Consider the following 21,693-nt stretch of genomic DNA (forward strand, 5'->3'; position numbering starts at 1 on the left):
ACATGTGCGGAAAAGATGTACGAACAGGTGTGCCAGTGCCGCCGTTTTTGAGATATCAATATCTGCGAAAAACTGCAGGGGGGAAGGGGGCGTTCAAACATAAACCCCCTCCAGCCCGGCGCGCGTTAAATGAAATATATAGGTACACTTGGAGATTTTAACTGGGATAGAAGTTTTGTAGGTAATTTGTAGCTCAAAAACTGAGACTACCACAAATCAGGAGCTTTACGGCTCATCGCAGCGCTCACCCGAGGCAAATATATTTCATTTCTTGTTCCGAAATCTGTGCCTCACGCAGGAACACGGAAGAATGCCAAGAATGCAGCTACCTCTGACAGAAGCTAACGTCAGCCTTATTCGGCATGCATTTGGTTTCGAAGTACACAATATAATCGGTCAACGCGTAATAACCTTCCGCTGCAAACACAAATGACCTTTACTATGGATGGAATAAAGTTTATGTGAACATTTTTTTTTTACAAATTCCTTTTGTTACTATTAAGCATTTTCTTTTCCGATCATTCTAAGCATAAAATCATAAAACTATGGCAAAAAGACTAATTTGAGGAAAGTGGTATATTTCTTTTCAACATCATCATGTGTAATGCATTTGTGAACCATCTCGGTGCATACTCGCAAGTCGCAATAGCAAAACTGCGGCCTCAAAAGCACAGCGCATCATACAAACGCCAAGACATGTCTAGTCCGTACAGGAAGTCGTACATATGCAGTGTCCCTGCCAGTGCACGTGCGTGTGTGACGTGCAGTGACGAGAGAAACAGCGTCACAGGACGCCGGAGCGAGTCATGTAAGGTGGCCGCGAGACACGCGCGGCGGGTCGGCTGGCCGCCATGGATTAGGTCGGCCGCAGAGAGCCCGCGGAGAGCCGTGGGCACGGCTGCCGGTGGTGGCCGGTCAGGGGTGCGGTCCCGGAGAGGCTGACGGCGCCCGCCCCGCTCGCCGGGCTGGCCGCTCAGCGGCGGCCGTGCGGTGGAGCCCCCAGAGGGTGGACGCCACCGGACGGGCGCCCCACGGGCGCGGTGGCCAGCTGCTCGGCGATGCTGGTGACGCAGCCGTCGGCCGACTCGGTGGTCCAGCAGTCGAGGAACGCGTCCACCGTGTCGGCGCCGTTGGCCTGGCACGTGCTCAGCACGGTCTGCTGGAGCGCCTTCTCCGTATCAGTGGTGTCGGTGCTGGCGGTGATGGCCGCCTGCACGGCCGTCAGGTCGACCGTGTCGCCGCTGGCCAGGCCGGCCGCCTGCAGCGAGCAGTTGGCGTTGGTGCGCGCGCGCTCCTCCCGCGCCGCGCAGCCGCCGTCCGGCCGAGCGGCCGCCCCATTCGGGACGACCCTCAGCTTGGTTTCCCACCAGCAGCTATCGAGCGCCGAGCGCTGCACCAGCGAGTGGATGCCGATCGGGCACTTAAACAGCGTGTCGGCGTTCAGACAGAGCAAGGCGTCCGCGTCCTGCTGCTGGCACTCGGACGCCTGACTGAGCCTCAGACAGGCGAGCACGAACGCGCCCTGCTGCTGGGCCGTCAGCGAGGGGTTCACGGCGGCGAGGCAGGTGTCGGCGAGCGTCTGCAGCTGGGCGGTGAAGGCGCTGTCGGCGGAGAGCGACTCCAGCAGCGCGTCCAGCGCCGCCTCGTCCACACCCGAGGCGCCGATGATGTTCAGTCTGGGCACGGACACCGGGCGGTCAGAGACGGACGCCGGCGCACGTGGCGCCTGATTACTCTCTGAGCGTGTCGAATACACGCCAAGCATTAGAAGAACACCACACATCATTAGCTGCATTAGTATCGATGACGGCATACACGGCGGCTCAGAGCAAGCCAATTTCCTGTCTGCCTGAGTCGCGCTGTCTCACAGAGAACTTCCTCAGTCGTGAGTCATGACCCCAGCCATATCCCGAGTCTCCCAGAGGTGACCCTGGCCGGGGTCTCCCCGCTGTAACCCCATCCCGAGTCTCCCAGAGGTGACCCTGAGCCAGGTCTCCCCGCTGTAACCCTGAGTCAAGACGGCGAGCCACCAGCCTGCCCTCGCTGACCAGCCCACCGCCCAGCAGTTCGAGGGACCATGTACTCGCACAGGCCAACCCGGCCCTCAGCGCCTGGCCATTCTTATAAAGAAAAGAACGGAGGGACGCTCCGTCATTTCTGAGATTAGACGGAATTTGGTTATCATAAAAGGACGAAGACGAAAGACGGAACCCGTTAAAAGAACGAAGCCAGATTGACGCTACCCCCACCCAAAAGGACGCGTTTCCGTATCATAAAGAGACAAAGACGCCTCTGGTGACGTAAGACTTTGCGTTGTTCGTGAAAAATAACGCATCAGAAATAGCGCTGCTCTTCAGCAGCGCTTTTTTACGGCATTGATACGATATTTAGCTGGTTGCGAGAGCAACTTGTGCGAAATGTGTTTTCAGGCTGCATGCTAATCGATATGTGAACTGTATGACATTGGTCGGGAGTTATTTCACACGAAAATTAGTCAATTTGACATGCAGACCAAGTAGGTACCTATAGACCGCCACCTTATCGTTCTGCAGCTATCGTTGTTTATCGGGCATACACATTAACAGGCAGGATTGGACACCTTGAGATGCAATATCCAGTAAGTGGTAGGTGTTTGCAACTGCCTCCCAGTAGCTCCACCCTCACCTGGCCTGTGTCCTGTGTCCTCTGGCGCCTCGACTGGTATCACGGTTGGAGGTCTGAGTCACGTGGCACTGCAACTTCTCGTTAGCACTTAGCCCGCGCGGGGCTGGGGGGGTAAATTTTACCCCCCCCCCCTCGCGAATTTTTGCAATATCTCAAAAACGGCGGCGCTGCGCGCCGCCAAACTTTCAGTACCTTTTCCTACATCAATTTGACACGTTCCCTTAAAATTTGAGCGAAACCTGTCGGAATTTTTTTGAGAAATTGACGTTTTAGTGACGTCATGTTCGCCATTTTCGCCTCAAAAACGGCAAAAGTTCAAACGCCGCTAACATCTTCATTTTTAAAGGAATCAAGACGTAACAAAAAAAGGATATACGTAATTCTACTTTGTCTATCAAATGGCTATCTCGGTTTTATGAAAATTTTGGATTTTGGCCTAATTTTTTTTCTTCAAAAAACTGACTTTTTTGGGAAATCAATTATAAAATCCAAAATTTTGAGTGTATCGAAAAAACCGGAATATATGTCAGAGAAGTGGTCTATGTGCACCTACATACCAAGTTTTAGAAGAATCGGTTCAAAAATGTGGGAGTTATTCAAAATGTTATGACGTCACGACACACTAAAAATTTGAAAAATGACTTTTTTGGAAGTTCTAGACCTCGTACGGAAACAAAAATAGCACCATTCGATTCGCCGTGAAAAACTGCATCAGATAGACACCTTTTTAGGCCTTAACAACCAACTTCAAAATTTGACCTCACTTGACCTGACCTTGACCTGACCTCGCCCTGAAATTCATCCAGAGGTGGTCCATATCACTTATTGAGTGTGCCTATTGAATTCTATGAGTAAAATGACCCATAAAACATGTGTCGCACATGCCCTTTTCTATATTTTGTTTTTGGTGACCTGACCTGACCTGACCTGACCTTGACTTTGACCTCTGAATGATATTGTATGCAAGGAATATTGTCTTGGTAGCCTAAGAACACGTTTTGGGCGATCAGTCTCAGTCCATGACTCCATTCTTCGGCAACTACGGTGCAAGGCCGATACTGTAGGAACTTGCAATTTGTACCCTTGACCTGACCTTGACCTTGACCTCAAACTTAAAATTAAGTACATGTTTTTAGTTGTTCGTGATGAGATCGTTCGATTGGCGTTTGAATTTTCCAAATCGGACCATTAGTTCGGGAGATAACAGGGGGGGGGGGTAAAATTTACCCCCCCCCCAGCCCCGCGCGTTCGGCTGGAGACCCCAGCCCCGCGCGGGTTAAAGTTCTTGTTTGCACGCAGAGAAATTCGTATACCTACACTCCGCCAGGCCCAAGCGCTCTCGCTGGACTGTCCTCGCTGTCCCCACACAGAGAAGATCCACAGGCCATTTCTTCCCCCGCTCCCCCTCCCCCCTCCTTAGCGTCAGTTCGTCAAAACAACACCTGCGCCCCCCGTCTCTCTCTTTACCTACTCCTTCCCTCTCTCCCTCCCTTTCATCCCGAGCCGCCGCGCGCGTTCGCCGCGCGCCGCGTCGTCCCCAGAGCGATAAGATGCCTTATCAGTAGACAGTATCCCCTCCTCTTTTATCTCTACCGCCTGTCCCGAGCCGCCACGGGTGTCTGCGTTGTTCGCTTACCGCTTATTAGACACCCTATCACTGAGTAAGACATAGGCATTACCACAGTGTATATAAATACCACATTACCACATTTATACCTACGCAAAACAATCTTTGGTGGGTTTCAGCCTAGCAGGAAAGACTACAACATATTACATACTTCGCCTATCTATATTATCCTTGATCGCAGCCAAGGCTATGTATCGTAGCAGACAACAGCCCCCGGTCCCATAAAAATTCAAATTTGATCCCAAATAATTGCAGATTCTCATTTTATTATACCTATATAGCGATCACATAGTATTTTCTTAGTCTTACTGCATTCTTTGTGACGAAATTTATAAGAAAATATCGCAGGAAATAATTCCTGTTTCATTTACTAAAGCTCTTGATCATTTAGCCGAAAAACGCATCCTAGCAAAACAACGAAGGGGGAGGGGTAGAGGGACGGAACCTTTATGATAACCAATAAGGACGGAATCGTTTAATTCATTGAGTTCTTTTTACGTCTGTCAAGACAGCCTCAGATTCAGATTCACTTTCAGAATCACATTCGGACCCCCTTAGATTTTCATAAAAACTGGTCCATGTGTACAGTTTTGGACGCTGATTCCAATGGTGAAGTCTGTTTTTCGCCACATATTACATATACTTTGGCCCCTAGAGGCATTCAAAGTTTTTTTGGGAAGGGGGACCCCCTTAGATTTTCATAAAAACTGGTCCATGTGTACAGTTTTGGACGCTGATTCCAATGGTGAAGTCTGTTTTTCGCCACATATTATACTTTGGCCCCTATAGGCATTCAATTTTTTTTTGGGGGGGAAAGGGGACCCCCTTAGATTTTCATAAAAACTGGTCCATGTGTACAGTTTTGGACGCTGATTCCAATGGTGAAGTCTGTTTTTCGCCACATGTTAGGGTAAGGTGCCTAATTAGCGACCCTTTCCGATTTGCGACCTACCACCCTACAGAAAAACTGGCAGGAGAAAACGGGGTAAAAACATCGTCAAAAGGTCAGCTATACTTTGGTTATCAAAATAAATTATTTTCCGGTCGTCGATGTTTCTGGTGGGACGTTTCAGGTGAGTTTAAATAAAAATGTTAAGTTTCTTATCCAAAACGTGTGTGTTTGGGCCCTCTCTGATGAAAAGCGATGCACATTAGGATGATGCACCTTTTTTATTTTGAATCGACATTCCTTTTTCAATTGATTGCCGTTTTCTCATAGTGAATCGCTCAACTGTGCAGAGCATGGCGGTTAAAAATGTGTCGCAACTCATATTTCCTATTTGCGCCTGACATGGTCGCAAATAGCTCAAGAAGGGAAAGAAAGGGGAAAAGAGAGAAATGAAAATGAGGTGTTGCTGAAGCTTGCAATGTGTGGCAGGGGATGCCAAATGTCGTCACCGACTGCAGGGGTGCCGAATTCAGCGCGGACCTCGAATATCATACGAGATAGCCCGCAAAATTTGGGTTTCCGCCTTCTTTTCGCCTTCGGTGCATCACGTGATCAGTTTTTACTTACGTAAATGTGTTGGATAAACGTTCCTGTTCGAGTGATTGAGTGCTTTGCGTATAGGTTACCTTTTTGAGATCATATTTCATCTTTTCAGGCGTTGCATTTTTCGCCATTTTTAATGTGGGGAAACCCATAGACTTATTAGCGACCCTCCCCGGTCGCTAATCGGGAAGAGCTCCCTATTAGCGTTTTTTTGCAATGGTTTGCCAAAATGCTCACTACAAATAAGTTAGTGAATATTGGGGCAGAAAATGACTATATTTTAATAGAAAAATGAACGATCTCTCCGAAAATCAAGTCAGTAATACAGTGGCACCTACAGAGCGTGAGCAATGACGGTTCAAATTAAGGGGGTCGCTAATTAGGCACCTTACCCTATACTTTGGCCCCTAGAGGCATTCAAAGTTTTTTTGGGGATGGGGGACCCCCTTAGATTTTCATAAAAACTGGTCCATGTGTTCAGTTTTGGACGCTGATTCCAATGGTGATGTCTGTTTTTCGCCACATATTATACTTTGGCCCCTAGAGGCATTCAAAGTTTTTTGGGGGAAGGGGGACCCCCTTAAATTTTCATAAAAATGGTCCATGTGTACAGTTTTGGACGCTGATTCCAATGGTGAAGTCTGTTTTTCGCCACATATTATACTTTGGCCCCTAGAGGCATTTAAAGTTTTTTGGGGGGAAGGGGGACCCCCTTAGATTTTCATAAAAACTGGTCCATGTGTTCAGTTTTGGACGCTGATTCTAATGGTGAAGTCTGTTTTTCGCCACATATACTTTGGCCCCTAGAGGCATTCAAAGTTTTTTTGGGGGAAGGGGGACCCCTTAGATTTTTCATAAAAACTGGTCCATGTGTACAGTTTTGGACGCTGATTCCAATGGTGAAGTCTGTTTTTCGCCACATATTACATATACTTTGGCCCCTAGAGGCATTCAAAGTTTTTTTGGGAAGGGGGACCCCCTTAGATTTTCATAAAAACTGGTCCATGTGTACAGTTTTGGACGCTGATTCCAATGGTGAAGTCTGTTTTTCGCCACATATTATACTTTGGCCCCTAGAGGCATTCAATTTTTTTTTGGGGGGGGAAAGGGGACCCCCTTAGATTTTCATAAAAACTGGTCCATGTGTACAGTTTTGGACGCTGATTCCAATGGTGAAGTCTGTTTTTCGCCACATGTTATACTTTGGCCCCTAGAGGCATTCAAAGTTTTTTTGGGGATGGGGGACCCCCTTAGATTTTCATAAAAACTGGTCCATGTGTTCAGTTTTGGACGCTGATTCCAATGGTGATGTCTGTTTTTCGCCACATATTATACTTTGGCCCCTAGAGGCATTCCAAGTTTTTGGGGGGAAGGGGGACCCCCTTAAATTTTCATAAAAATGGTCCATGTGTACAGTTTTGGACGCTGATTCCAATGGTGAAGTCTGTTTTTCGCCACATATTATACTTTGGCCCCTAGAGGCATTTAAAGTTTTTTGGGGGAAGGGGGACCCCCTTAGATTTTCATAAAAACTGGTCCATGTGTTCAGTTTTGGACGCTGATTCTAATGGTGAAGTCTGTTTTTCGCCACATATTATACTTTGGCCCCTAGAGGCATTCAAAGTTTTTTTTGGGGAAGGGGGACCCCTTAGATTTTTCATAAAAACTGGTCCATGTGTACAGTTTTGGACGCTGATTCCAATGGTGAAGTCTGTTTTTCGCCACATATTATACTTTGGCCCCTAGAGGCATTCAAAGTTTTTTTTTGGGGGAAGGGGGACCCCCTTAGATTTTCATAAAGACTGGTCCATGTGTACAGTTTTGGACGCTGATTCCAATGGTGAAGTCTGTTTTTCGCCACATATTATACTTTGGCCCCTAGAGGCATTCATTTTTTGGGGGGAAAGGGGACCCCCTTAGATTTTCATAAAAACTGGTCCATGTGTACAGTTTTGGACGCTGATTCCAATGGTGAAGTCTGTTTTTCGCCACATGTTATACTTTGGCCCCTAGAGGCATTCAAAGTTTTTTTGGGGATGGGGGACCCTCTTAGATTTTCATAAAAACTGGTCCATGTGTTCAGTTTTGGACGCTGATTCCAATGGTGATGTCTGTTTTTCGCCACATATTATACTTTGGCCCCTAGAGGCATTCAAAGTTTTTTTTGGGGAAGGGGGACCCCCTTAAATTTTCATAAAAATGGTCCATGTGTACAGTTCTGGACGCTGATTCCAATGGTGAAGTCTGTTTTTCGCCACATATTATACTTTGGCCCCTAGAGGCATTTAAAGTTTTTTGGGGGAAGGGGGACCCCCTTAGATTTTCATAAAAACTGGTCCATGTGTTCAGTTTTGGACGCTGATTCCAATGGTAAAGTCTGTTTTTCGCCACATATTAGGGGAAGCGGGGGTAGCACCGCCATGTGGGAAACACCGCCATCCTCTCTATCGGCAAAACTCTGAATTGTAAATGTAAACACCCGCCATTTCGGTGTCCGAACGGAAACGGGACGCCGCGTGAGGTAGGTTTCGCTAAGATTTATTTGATTTTGAGATCGCAATTGCCCATTTTGTGAATTTCAAACCATCGTTGTAATCATTTGGCATGTTTGAGCAGCAAGTAAGTTATCATTATAAGTCAAAATGCCTTGATTTTTACGTTAAATTTGAGGGCATGAAGTGCTCTTTGTTGAGAAAGGAATTACAGAAGAATCGCATCCCGGCTTGTTTTGCTGTCGGGGCGTTGTCGGTCCATGACTGTGAGTGGGGTAACACCGCCATGCTCGGCGGTGCTACCCCAAGGGGTGGCAAAATGGAAAAAGCCGCAATGATGATTCACTCAGCTCGGAGAAGAGCTTTAGTTAGGCCGCAAACGCCGTCTGTTTTTTAACCTCACGTTTGACTTCACTGGATGTTTCGAAATAAACGTGAATTTGTCATGCTTTATATGCATATTGTCCGCAACAAACAGTCTGATCTGTGACAAACTAACAACCAACTCTTGTGTGTCTTATATGAGTTTGAGTTACTATTTCAGACAGCAGTAACGCTTCCAAGGGTGGCTGTCACCGTAAGGCCGATCTGTGGATAACATCGCCATCAGTGGCGGTGCTACCCGCACATTTTTTGGAGGACGAAAAATGCAGGACTTGTTTTTGACGTCTGTAAAGTAGCGAAATTTTATAATGGAGCGTTGGAAACTATGCCAACATGTAGGAAAACATTCCTACTTTCACATGAATGCAAAAGAGCTTCGTTTTTACTACGCATATCAGCTCGGTGAGCAGAAATGCTTAAGGTGGCGGTGCTCCCCCCGCTTCCCCTATACTTTGGCCCCTAGAGGCATTCAAAGTTTTTTTGGGGGGGAAGGGGGACCCTCTTAGATTTTTCATAAAAACTGGTCCATGTGTACAGTTTTGGACGCTGATTCCAATGGTGAAGTCTGTTTTTCGCCACATATTATACTTTGGCCCCTAGAGGCATTCAAAGTATTTTTGGGGAAGGGGACCCCCTTAGATTTTCATAAAAACTGGTGAAGTCAATGTGATTCCAATGGTGAAGTCTGTTTTTCGCCACATATTATACTTTGGCCCCTAGAGGCATTCAAAGTATTTTTGGGGAAGGGGGACCCCCTTAGATTTTCATAAAAACTGGTCCATGTGTACAGTTTTGGACGCTGATTCCAATGGTGATATCTGTTTTTCGCCACATATTATACTTTGGCCCATAGGCGGCGGAACGATTTGAGACAAGGGGGGGGGGGGGGCACCATGGCTCAAGGAGCCAAACCTAGGGTACCCCCAAATCCTGTTTTCTCATCGGATTTAGGCCACTTATTTTTCGTCACAGCCCTGACACGATGATTTTTTTTTAATTTTATTTTTTACTAAACGAAAATGGCAGTTCACCCCCGTATGCAGGGGTGTAATTTTATATCTCTTTGTGGGGGCATATGCACCCACAATCCTGAATTATGTATGCCCACACAATGATGAAAATGCACCCACAAGTCTTTTACAAGGCTGCAAGCGTCCTTTCGAGAGTTCGGTGCCCTTCGCATGCTCTAACGGCGTCCTCCTGACCGTCTCGCGTTCATGGATAATATAGCGTTTTTAATCACTCGGCGCCCTTCTGGGAGAACGGCGCACTTTTGACAGCACCGCGCCATTCTCATGGTCTAACGGCGCCCTCCTGACCGTCTCGCGTCCTTAGGTCTCTGTTCACCGTGCATCCCTCGACTGTTCGGCGCCCTTCTGGCCTCTCAGCGCCCCTGAACCACATATAGCGTTTTCAATCACTCGGCACCCTTTTACGAGAATGGCGCCCTTTTCATGATCTCAATGCGCCCTCGTAACCATCTGGCGTCCCCACGTCCCCACCAACGTAGCACTACTGACTGTGCGGCGCCCTTCTGGCCTCTTAGCGCCCCTGGACCACATAGCGTTTTCAATCACTCGGCGCCCTCCCAAGAGAATGGCGCCCTTTTCATCGTCTCACGGCGCCCTCGTAAGTCGTAACCGTCTGGTGCCTCCACATTTGGTGCCCCTCCTACTGGATGGCGCCCTCTACAGCTTTTTACGTCCTTCCGGTCAGTTTCCACTTTTAAGCGTGTATTTGCTAAGTCAGACACGTCACTTGAAGCGCCATTCGGCTAGCAATGTTATCAAATTCGGTGTTAATTTAGGCTCCCACATAAAGAATATCTATCGCGCCCCAAAACGGCCTGGCGCCGGGCGCCCCTACAGCTGGGCACCCACAATCATTTTAGGAAAATTACACCCCTGCCCGTATGTGTGGTTAACTTTAAGCTGATCCCCAAGTACCTATGTGTTTGTCTCTTCCTTATTCTCGTTTGATAAATTCCATTAATCCTACATGTAACAAATTACCAAGAAGCCATCGCATGGTACTAATCAGTGGCGAATCCCAGGGTGGAGGTCACATGGGTCATGACTTAGGGCATGGGGTCACCACATGCCTGCCAGGAGCACCACAGGCCTGACAGCCGACAGGGGCACCACAGGCCCGCCAGGGGTACCATAGGCCTAGCAGGGGCACCACGGGCCTGTCAGTGGCACCACAGGCCTGTCAGGAGCACCATCGGCCTAGCAAAAGCACTACAGGTCTTCCAGGGGCACCACAGACCTGCCAGGGGCACCAGAGGCCTGCCAGGGGCACTATCGGATTCGCAGGGGAACCACCGGCCTCGCAAGGGCACCATGGGCCTGTCAAGGGCACCACAAGCCTGTCGTTGGCAATTTAGGATTGTCAGAGGCACCACAAACCTGTCAAGGGCACCTGCGTTCTAACAGGGGCACCGAAAACCTGCCAAGGCCCAGGGACACCACAGGCTTAGCAAGGACACCACAGGCCTGTCAGGGCCCATGGGCACCTAAGTCATGTCAGGGCCCACCGTAGGCTTGTCAGGGGGCAGGGTAGGTAGGTACCACAGTCTTTCCAGGGGCATCAGCGGCCTAGCAGGTGCAGGGGCACTAGTCATCACATGACTAACCAAAAATAAAGAAAATAAAAAAAAACTGAAAATAGGGCACCACCAAAATTAAGTGGCCGAAATCCGTTGAGGTTTTAATTTTGGGCATAGGTAGGGGCACCACTTCGATTCATGGCCCTCCCCTTGGAGTTTTCCCCGAATCTGCCCCTAGTACTAATACATCAAATTTAAGGGGGGCACCTTGCTATTGGTGCCCCCCTTGCAGAATTCAAGGGGGGGCACGGTGCCCCGGTGCCCCCCCCCGTTCCGCCGCCTATGCTTTGGCCCCTAGAGGCATTCAAAGTTTTTTGGGGGAAGGGGAACCCCCTTAGATTTTCATAAAAACTGGTCCTTTTGTACAGTTTTGGACGCTGATTCCAATGGTGAAGACTGTTTTTCGCCACATATTATACTTTGGCCTCAAGAGGCATTCAAAGTTTTTTGGGGGCGAAGGGGGACCCCCTTAGATTTAAAAAAAAAACTGGTCCATGAGTACAGGTTTGGACGCTGATTCCAATGGTGAAGTCTGTTTTTCGCCACATATTATACTTTGGCCCCTAGAGGCATTCAAAGTTTTTTTTTGGGGGGGGGGAAGGGGGACCCCCTTAGATTTTCATAAAAACTGGTTCATGTGTACAGTTTTGGACGCTGATTCCAATGGTGAAGTCTGTTTTTCGCCACATATTAGTACACATGGACCAGTTTTTATGAAAATCTAAGGGGGTCCCCCTTCGCCCCCAAAAAACTTTGAATGCCTCTAGGGGCCAAAGTATAATATGTGGCGAAAAACAGACTTCACCATTGGAATCAGCGTCCAAAACTGTACACATGGACCAGTTTTTATGAAAATCTAAGGGGGTCCGAATGTGATTCTGAAAGTGAATCTGAATCTGAGGCTGTCTTGACAGACGTGTTCTTTTTTTCCTTCCGTCCCTCCGTCCTTTTTCTTTATAAGAATGGCTTCCACACCGACCAGTACTCCCCTTACCGCCCAACCCGCCCCTCGCCGCCCAACCCGCCCCTCAGCGCCCAGTCCTCCCGGTCCTCACAGCCCAGTCCTCCCAGTCCTCACCGTTCGGCGAGGCAGCCGAGCGTGGCGGGCAGCCGGAAGCCGTGGCGGCCCCTGCGGCACGTGTCCGCCGCCTCCCGCACCGACATGGCCACGCCCTCTGGGAAGTCCTCCGGCAGACACTCGTTGTCCTCGAAGAAGAGCAGCGCCGAGCCGGGAGGGCCGGCGGCGCCGGACAGCTCTGCGGGCACCGCGGCACAGCGGTCAGAGCGCTGACAGCAGGCGGATCAGCAGGCGCTGACTATAAGACGGCTCAGAGCGGGTCCGGCCGCCGGGGACACTGGGCAGGTCAGTAGGAGGACTGGGGACACTGGGCAGGTCAGTAGGACTGGGGACACTGGACAGGTTAGTAGGAGGACTGGGACACTGGGCAGGTCAGTAGGAGGACTAGGGACACTGGACAGGTCAGTAGGAGGACTGGGGACACTGGGCAGGTCAGTATAGGACTTAGGAGGACTGGGGATACTGGGCAGGTCAGTATAGGACTTAGGAGGACTGGGGATACTGGGCAGGTCAGTAGGAGGGCTGGGGCTGAAGCCAAAAGCCGTTGAATGGTCTAGATCGATGCTCTGGCGGGAAATGTGTTTTTTTTTCACGAAAATTGGGCCTACACTGCTTAATGCGGAAAGCGGCAAAAGCGTGTTATATGCTTTAGAACACTTAAGTGCCTAAACGTTTTGTATTTCTGCTAATGCCTTCAACATCAAGTCTGTTATGTCTTTTAACCCTCGACCGCACATGGGGGGGGGGGGTGGTTGCCACCCCCTCCCCAGGTAGTCTTTCTGCTCTGCACTCAACATTTTTAGAGCTAGAGGGCTGATTTTTCGTATAGCTGCTCCTCTATCATTTCTTGATGTCCACTGAAAATTTGAAGCTTCTGTGATTTTTGGTTTCGGAGATATGACCTTGTTTTTTCAGGTCATGTCATGACCCAAATGGCCAATTCTCAACATCTTGCGTTTGCCATGGGCCTTGTGAGCTTTTGACACCCTGATTTCGGCCTTTTTTGCCAGTCTTACCTCCCACCTATCATGGAACATGTTGTTCGACGATGTACAGGGGTCAAGGTCAGGGTCAAGGTCAACCTAGGTCATCTAAGATAATTGCGTTTTAGGCAAGCTGAATTTACTTTTTGTGAAGTTTTTTGACTGCATTTTGGTAAAAGCTTCTCAGATCATGATTTCATGTAATATGGACCCAAAAACAATCGGTGCACACATCAGTATACACACAGACACACACAGACATACAAACACATATTATTGACCTTGACCTAACTTGACCTGAAATGACCTCAGCAGCAAAATTCTGGTCGGGTAGTGTGACAAAGAGGTTCTAGCTGGCTTGGCACCAGAAAACGGCATCGTCATCGGTATATGATAAGCAGCGCACTTGATATCCAACGGTGACCCAAAACAGCAACATTTTTTAGTTTGACCTGACCTGGAAGGTCAATGACTGACCTGAGAAGGTAAAACTGGGTATCATTGGATTCGTCTCTTCCCAAAGAATCTTTTTGGTCTTTACCGCTAAGCTCTATCTCCAACAGGAACGAAATGGCGCGGGGGGGTGGCAACCCCCCCCCCATGTGCGTTCTAGGATGGGAAAATGGCATGTGCGGGCGAGGGTAACGTCTTGGAATTAGTCGACGCCAACTACAAAGTACTATCTGAAGTGTTATTTTTTAATGGCGGCTTTCGGTGTCGTAACAGCCAGCTACTCTATAGCCTATACAAAAGTACTTTTGGCGTCACTAATGAACTAATTGCTAGTCATTTGACACTTGGGGTTACCTGAGGTGGTCGCGGTGGTTACCGGGGGTGGTTACCGGAGGTGGTCGCGGTGGTTACCGGGGTTGGTTATCTGGGGTGGCGGCGGTGGCTACCGGAGGTGGTTTACGGAGGTGGTGGTGGTGGATACCTGAGGTGGTGGCGGTGGTTACCGGGTACCGGTGGGGACTGGTAGGGGGACGGGGGTCGCTCACCTGCGGCTGTGCCCAGCAGGACGAGCAGGGCCAGTGAGCTGAACAGCGGCATCGCTCTGCCTCCCGCGGCCGCCATCGTGCCACTCTGCCCGGCCGACCGTCACGGCGCGTTATATCGTGACGCCGCCGACCGGCAGCGGACGCCGCGCTGGTCGTAACACAGCCCCCCCCCCCCCTCCCGTCGGCGCCGGCGGGACAGGGGACCGGCTCGGTGCGGTGCTCCCAAACGAGCCCCGATGGGCGGGGGCGGGCGCCGGTCGAATGGGTGACGAGTCGGCTGCAAATCGGCCGTGTGTTGCAGCTCATTCCGGCCAGCGGGTGGTGCGGTGTGGACCCCTCCCCTCCCCTCCCCAAACGGCTGGTGGGGGGTCACGCAGTGACGGGGGGCAGGTGACCCTCTGTCCAGTGTCGGTGACCCACCACACACCGGATGGTGCGACGGGGGCGGGACGGTATGATGAAGTAGTCACAGACGCAGGCCTATTGTACATACGTATGGCAGGGCTATCAGCTAAACCTTGCAGCAGCCAGCACTGCAGCATGGCAAATGGCCAAACGGTGATGACAGGCGCCTCTCTTGTATGATAACTAGTGTAATTCATTTACCACCAGTATAACGCCTTTTGGGGCGACTGACGGAGCGAGCGAGAGGGTGGGCCTTGCACGTGCGAAATTGCGAGGGGGTACCTCTAACTGACTTGTGCACGGCACCCTACTAGCCGGTCTCTAGCGATGGGCCAAATTTGAGCACAATCGGCCCAGCCGTTCTCGAGATCTGGGAGCGGCACCATGCACGTGCGCACGTGCAAAATGGGTCCCAACTGACTTGTGCAGTGTGCACGGCACCCTACTAACTGCTCCGTAACCGTGTACCAAATTCGAGCGCAATCGGTCCAGCCGTTCTCGAGATCTGGAATCGACCCCTGCACGTGCGCACGTGCAGCAGCACCCCAACTCTGGCACATGGATATGCATTGCCTAGTGGGTGCCTACCTACATGCCAACTTTCAGCGCAATCGGCCCAGTAGTTACCGAGATATTGCAACTATTACAAAAGTGACACCTCTTCGTTTAGCATGTGGCACGTGCATAAGGGGTCACCCACATGCATCGGGAATAGTCTAATACTTGGTAGAAGGAATGAAGCTACCCTACAAAAATTACCGCATGCAAATCGGTCAAGTGGTTGCTGAAATATAGGCCTCGCAAAACCGTGACCACGGCCGGCCGGCCGGCCGCTCATACTCAGAAATTTCCGTTAATCTAAGGAAAGACTACGCTCGCTTCGCTCGCTCCGTAATTACTATTATACAGCGCCAAATCAAGCGTCGAACCTTGCAAGAACTTTAACCCGCGTCCCACTCGGGGAAGCAGAATCTGCCCCCCCCCTCCCGTTTTTCGCTAATAACTTCTAAACGCGTTAAGCCGACGACGTCAAACTTTCAGTACCTTACCAGTAAAACGCCTTTTGGGGCGACTAACGGAGCAAGCGAGAGGGTGGGCCTTGCACGTGCGAAGTTGCGAGGGGGTACCTCCAACTGACTTGTGCACGGCACCCTACTAACCGGTCTCTAGCGATGTGCCAAATTTGGGCACAATCGGCCCAGCCGTTCTCGAGATCTGGAAGCGGCACCCTGCACGTGCGCACGTGCAAAATGGGTCCCAACTGACTTGTGCACGGCACCCTACTAACCGGTCCCTAACTGTGTACCAAATTTGAGCGCAATCGGCCGAGCCGTTCTCGAGTTCTGGAAACGACCCCTGCACGTGCGCACGTGCAGCAGCACCCCAACTCTGGCACATGGATATGCAGTGCCTAGTGGGTGCCTACCTACATGCCAACTTTCAGCGCAATCGGCCAAGTAGTTACCGAGATATTGCAACAATTACAAAACTGACACCTCTTCGTTTTGCACGTGGCACGTGCATAAGGGGTCACCCACATGCATCGGGAATAGTCCAATACTTGGTAGAAGGAATGAAGCTACCCTACAAAAATTACTGCGTGTAAATCGGTCAAGTGGTTGCTGAGATATAAGCCTCGCAAAAGCGTGACCACGGCCGGCCGGCCGGCCGGCCGGCCGCTCATACTCAGAAATTTCCGTTAATCTAAGGAAAGACTACGCTCGCTTCGCTCGCTCCGTAATCATACATCAATTTAACACGTTTCCTGAAAATTTGAGCGAAATCCGTCAGATCTTTTTTTAGAAAATAACGTTTAAGTGACGTCATGTCACGCCATTTTCGCTTCAAAAACCGCAAAACTTCAAACAACGCTAACGTTTTCATTTCTAAAGGAATCAAGACGCAACAAAAAGGTTATACGTTATTCTACTTTTTCTATCAAATGCCTATCTCGGTATTTTGGAAATGTTGGATTTAAGCCCATTTTTTCTTAAAAAAAACTGACTTTTGGGGGAAAATCAATAGAAGATCCAAATTTTTAGCATATCGAAAAAGCCGGAATAGGTTAGAGAAGTAGTCTGTGCAGCGTCCAACTACCTACCAATTTTTAGAAGAATCGGTTCAAAAATGTGGGAGTCAATCAAAAATTTATGACGTCACGACACACAAAATTTTCGAAAAATTAGTTTTTGGAAGTTCTAGATCTCCTACGCCTACGGAAACAAAAATAGCACCATTCGATTTGCCGTGAAAACCTGCATCAGAGAGACACCTTTTTAGGTCTTAACCCTCGCACGACCAGGCCATTTCTCATAACACGAACGACCAGGGGGGGGGGGGGTTGTTACGACCCCCCCTGGCGTTTCGAAACGGAAGGTCGTAGAGCTTAGCGGAAAAAACCAACGGATTGCTCTCAACGAGATCTCGCGATTGGTGGTATATTTTTTGGTCCTAGGTCAACATTTGACCTACTTATGACCGGTCAAAGGTCAAATTTTCCGAAAAAAAATCAAACTTTTTCAACTTTCCGCGGCGATTGCGGCAAAACGGTGGGAGATATCGACTTGAAACCTTCACTATCGTGTTTCTTGATCAATTCTCTATCGTTTGGTATGTATTTCGTTTCCCTAGCTCTAAAAATGGCGCGTTGGGAGCGCCGGAAGTCGGCCAGGTCACAGTCGGCGGCAGAAATTCGAAAAATCAAAATTTAAATTTTTGAAATCTGATTGTATTTTTGGATTTGGGAGGTCCATTTGCTCCCTATAGAAGCTAATATTGCTGCATATTCCCATTGAGGTGACAAGAATTAGCAAAATAGTGGTTCGGGCGCTTTTCAAAAATAGTACCGGACGCTGTTCCTCTTGTGACGTCATAGCTCCGTGACCTGACCTGACCCGGTCAATTTTCTTGCACCACACGATAGCCAATGCTTGCCCCAACATGCATGGGAAGCTTCATCATGATCCATCAAACAATGTGGGTATCACCGGCAGAAAACCTAGGGATTCGGCGCACACGTTTGGTAACTGTCGGCCGGAGGCTGTACCTCTTATGACGTCATAACTCCGTGACCTGACATGACCCGATCAATTTTTTTTTTTCGGCAAAAGATGCGCAAAGGTTGCCCCAGAGGGTATTGAAAATTTCAGCCCGCTACGACAAGCCGTTTAGCGTGCACTTCGAAAAAACCTCAGGGGGGGGTTGATACAACCCCCCCCCCCCAAGGCGTTCTAGGGTTAACCCTCGCCCCGTTGGGGGGGGCCATTTTGGCCCCCCCCCCCTGTGGTTTTTCCTGAATAGCAAGAAAACGGCGGCGCGCAGCGCCGCCAAATTTTCAGTAACTTTCCGGGCATCAATTTGACACCTTCACACCAAATTTCAAGTCTTAGGTCACCTTAGGTCAGGAGTTATTGAGGTCAAACTGAGGTCATGTTCGAGCAAAAATGAGCAAAAAACATGCAATCTTGAAACGCTCACCAAATCTACAGTTATCAAGCAATTTCAAAGTTCTTTATATGGTCTAATAGACAAAAAGCGGCGCTACAAAAGTGCTATCTCGGATTTTCAAAATTTTGGGTTTTTGACCCAAAAAAATTCAAAAAATTGATTTTTTTAGAAAAACTAAAAAAAAATCCAAAATTTTTCCGAATTTCGAAAAAACCGGAATATATGTGATAGTCCCTGCGCTCTTCCATATACATACCAAATTTCAGATCGATATCTCGTTTTTTGGCCAAGTTATAGCGAAAAAACTGTTCAAAAATGATGACGTCAAATTTTTGAACTCAATTTTTAGCGATTCTAGACCTCGTACGGCAAAACAAAGACCACCATTGAACTCCCCGTGACGAGCTGCATCGATTCGATACCCATTTTATGCAAAAATATCAACTTTGAAATTTGACCTTATTTGACCTGCCCTTGACCTGACCTTGACCAAAACGTGACCTAAGCTGGCCCCAAAGGCTGCCTGACCCACATAATCGCATTTGTCATGTAAAATGGACCATAAAACATGTATCACACGACACTTTCATATTGTGACCCCCCAGTGACCTGACCTCAGTGACCTGACCTGGTATCAGAGACCTCAACTAGCAAAATATGTGTTTGAAGAACATTTCCCCATCGATGATTTTCAATGAAATGCATTTTACTCGATTTTACAACGCATTTCTTGAAATGCCTGTAAACGGTGAAAATTGGACCTTTGACCTGACCTGTGACGTCATCGGTTTGACCTAGGTCAATAAAATTGGGTCACAAGGTAGTTCCCTGATAGGGCTATCCAACACCGTTTGCCGCTTGTCGCTACGTTGCGTGGTTCTCGAGATCTTAGGGGGGGCCAAAATGGCCCCCCCCCCAACGGGGCGCGTTGCTCGGCAGAGCCCAACGGGGCGCGGGTTAACCCGCGCCCCGTAAGGGAAGCAGGGCCGAAACGGCCCCCTGTCCTTTTCCGTCGATATGTCCTAAACGGCTGCAGATATCGCCACCAAACTTTCAGGACCCCTTCGGGCATCAAATTTACACATTTCAACAAAAAAATATTTCAGAAGCTATGATAGGTCGGCCACAAATGACGTCAGAATGACGTCATGTTCTGCCATTTTCGACCGAAAAAAGACCTTCGCGAGAAGAGCTGTCAGGCCAACAGCTTTGAAGATACAGAACAATGATCAAGACATAAAAGGTGTAAAATTACAGGGCTACAAAACCGCTATCTAGGATTTTTGAAATTTTTGAGTTTTGACCCCTAAAAATAAAAAAGGAAGTTTTTGGATATATTGGCCAAAAAATCCAAAAAATCTGAGTTTTTAAAAACGGAATATATATGATAGTACCTACCGTCTTCTATCTGCATACCAAATTTCAGATCGATATATCTTTTTTGACCAAGTCATAGCAAAAAAAATGTTCAAAAATGATTTTCAAACTCAATTTTTGGCAATTCTAGACCACGTAGGGCAAAACAAAGACCACTATTAGACTCCCCGTGACGAGCTGCATCGAATCGATACCCAATTCATGCAAAAATATCAACTTTCAAATTTGACCTAATTTGACCTGACCTTGACCTGACCTTGACCAGAACGTAACCTAAGCTGGCCCCAAAGGCTGCCTGAACCACATCATTGCATGTGTCATGTAAAATGACCATAAAACATGCATCACACGACACTTTCATATTGTGACCCCCAGTGACCTGACCTCTGTGACCTGACCTGGTATCAGTGACCTCAAATATTTAAGTATGTGTTTTTGGCGAACAACTTACCGTCGATGGTTTTCAATAACTTACCAATTTACTCGATTTCACATTTCTTGAAATGCCTTTGAACGGTGAAAATCCGACCTTTGACCTGACCTGTGACGTCATCAGTTTGACCTAGGTCAATGCAATTTGGTCACACGGTGGTTCCTAGGTGGGGCTATCGAACGCCGTTTGAATTTTGAAAATCGGCCGGTAAATTTTCGAGATCTTAACCCTCGCCGGCACAGGGGGGGTTGATGCAACCCCCTAAGGCTTTTCGCGAATAACTCGCGTAAAAAGCGGCTGATCGCGACGAAACTTTCAGTACCCTCGCTTTGATTAACTTTACACCTACCCTGAAAATTACATGACCCTGACCCAAATGACCTTTGACCTGTAACCTCTTTTCCGAGACCATGTTTGGCCGGAATCGCGATTCGGCGTATGTCAGCTCGCATTAGCCGCGCGTTTGCAAGCTTTTCGTGGTTCCAAATGTTCAAACATGTGATTTGCTGTTGCTCCCATACATTAGCCTTCTAGGCGGTGGGGGGGGGGGCATTTTTTTTTTGCCCCCCTTTAGTTTTTTCGATATATCTCGAGAACCGCTGCGCCGATCGTCACCAAACTTTCGGTACCCTCCCGGGAGCAGCTAGCGCACATGGTGACCAAAAATTTTTCCAAAGGCTATGATAGGTTGGCCGCTAATGACGTCAGAGTGACGTCATTTTTGCCATTTTCTACCCAAAAAAAGGTTTCGCGGGAAGAGCTGTCAGGCCTATACAGAAAAATGTTTCGGACATAAGAGGTGTAGAATTGAAAGGGCTACAAAACTGCTATTTCGGTTTTTCGAATTTTTAGGATTTTGACCCCCAAAAATCAAAAAATAGATTTTTTGAATATAATTGCCAAAAAATCCAAAAAGTTTTTTGAATTTCGAAAAAAACGGAATATATGTGATAGCCCCTACCGCCTTCTACTTACATACCAAATTTGAGATCGATACCTCTTTTTTGGCCAAGTTATAGCGAAAAAACTGTTCAAAATTGATGACGTCAAATTTTCAAACTTAATTTTTAGCAATTCTAGACCTCGTAGCGCAAAACAAAGACCACCATTAGACTCCCCGTGACGAGCTGCATCGAATCGATACCCATTTTATGCAAAATATCAACTTTGAAATTTGACCTTTTTGACCTGACCTTGACCTGACCTCCACCAGAAAGTGACCTAAACCGTTCCTGATGGTCTTATAACCAACACCATTGAGTTGGAAATGAAAAACTGGCCATAAAACATGCATTGCATAACCTTAGTAAAGTTGGGCTCATGTGGTGACCCTTGGTGACCTTTGGTGACCTGACCTGTGACCTGACCTGGTTTGACCAGTGACCTCTTATAGCAACATATGTACTAGACAACTGACGCCTTATCGCTGATTTTCGACAAAATGCGTTTTACTCGGTGTTATAGCGCTTTCCCTAGAATCCCCGTGAACGGTGAAACATTTTATCTTTGACCTGACCTGTGACGTCATCGGTGACCCCGAGGTCAATGAAATTTGGTTTCCCTTGGCAAATTTGACAGGGCTATCAAACGCCGTTTGAATTTTCCGGATCCGTCCAGTAGTTTCGGAGATACGGGGGGGGGCAAAAAAGTGCCCCCCCCCCCCCCACCGCGCGGAAGGTGGCTGGTAGGCCCACCGCTTGCCGGG

The 21,693-nt window shown here is 48.5% G+C and overlaps 1 protein-coding gene across 1 annotated transcript; it reads right to left on the reverse strand.

Moving 5' to 3' along the window:
- Window positions 1–561: 561 nt before the first annotated feature.
- On the reverse strand, window positions 562–14,506 carry LOC122376853. The gene is made up of 3 exons (XM_043356862.1): window positions 14,327–14,506; window positions 12,346–12,523; window positions 562–1,676 (listed from the first exon to the last, which is right to left on the reverse strand). The coding sequence occupies exons 1-3, from the start codon at window positions 14,400–14,402 to the stop codon at window positions 974–976; spliced, it is 957 nt and encodes a 318-aa protein (XP_043212797.1). The 5' UTR covers window positions 14,403–14,506; the 3' UTR covers window positions 562–973.
- Window positions 14,507–21,693: the final 7,187 nt, after the last annotated feature.

The sequence above is a fragment of the Amphibalanus amphitrite genome, unplaced genomic scaffold, assembly GCF_019059575.1.
Source record: "Amphibalanus amphitrite isolate SeventyFive unplaced genomic scaffold, NRLGWU_Aamphi_draft 000004F_arrow, whole genome shotgun sequence".
NCBI classification, from domain to species: Eukaryota; Metazoa; Arthropoda; class Thecostraca; order Balanomorpha; family Balanidae; genus Amphibalanus; species Amphibalanus amphitrite.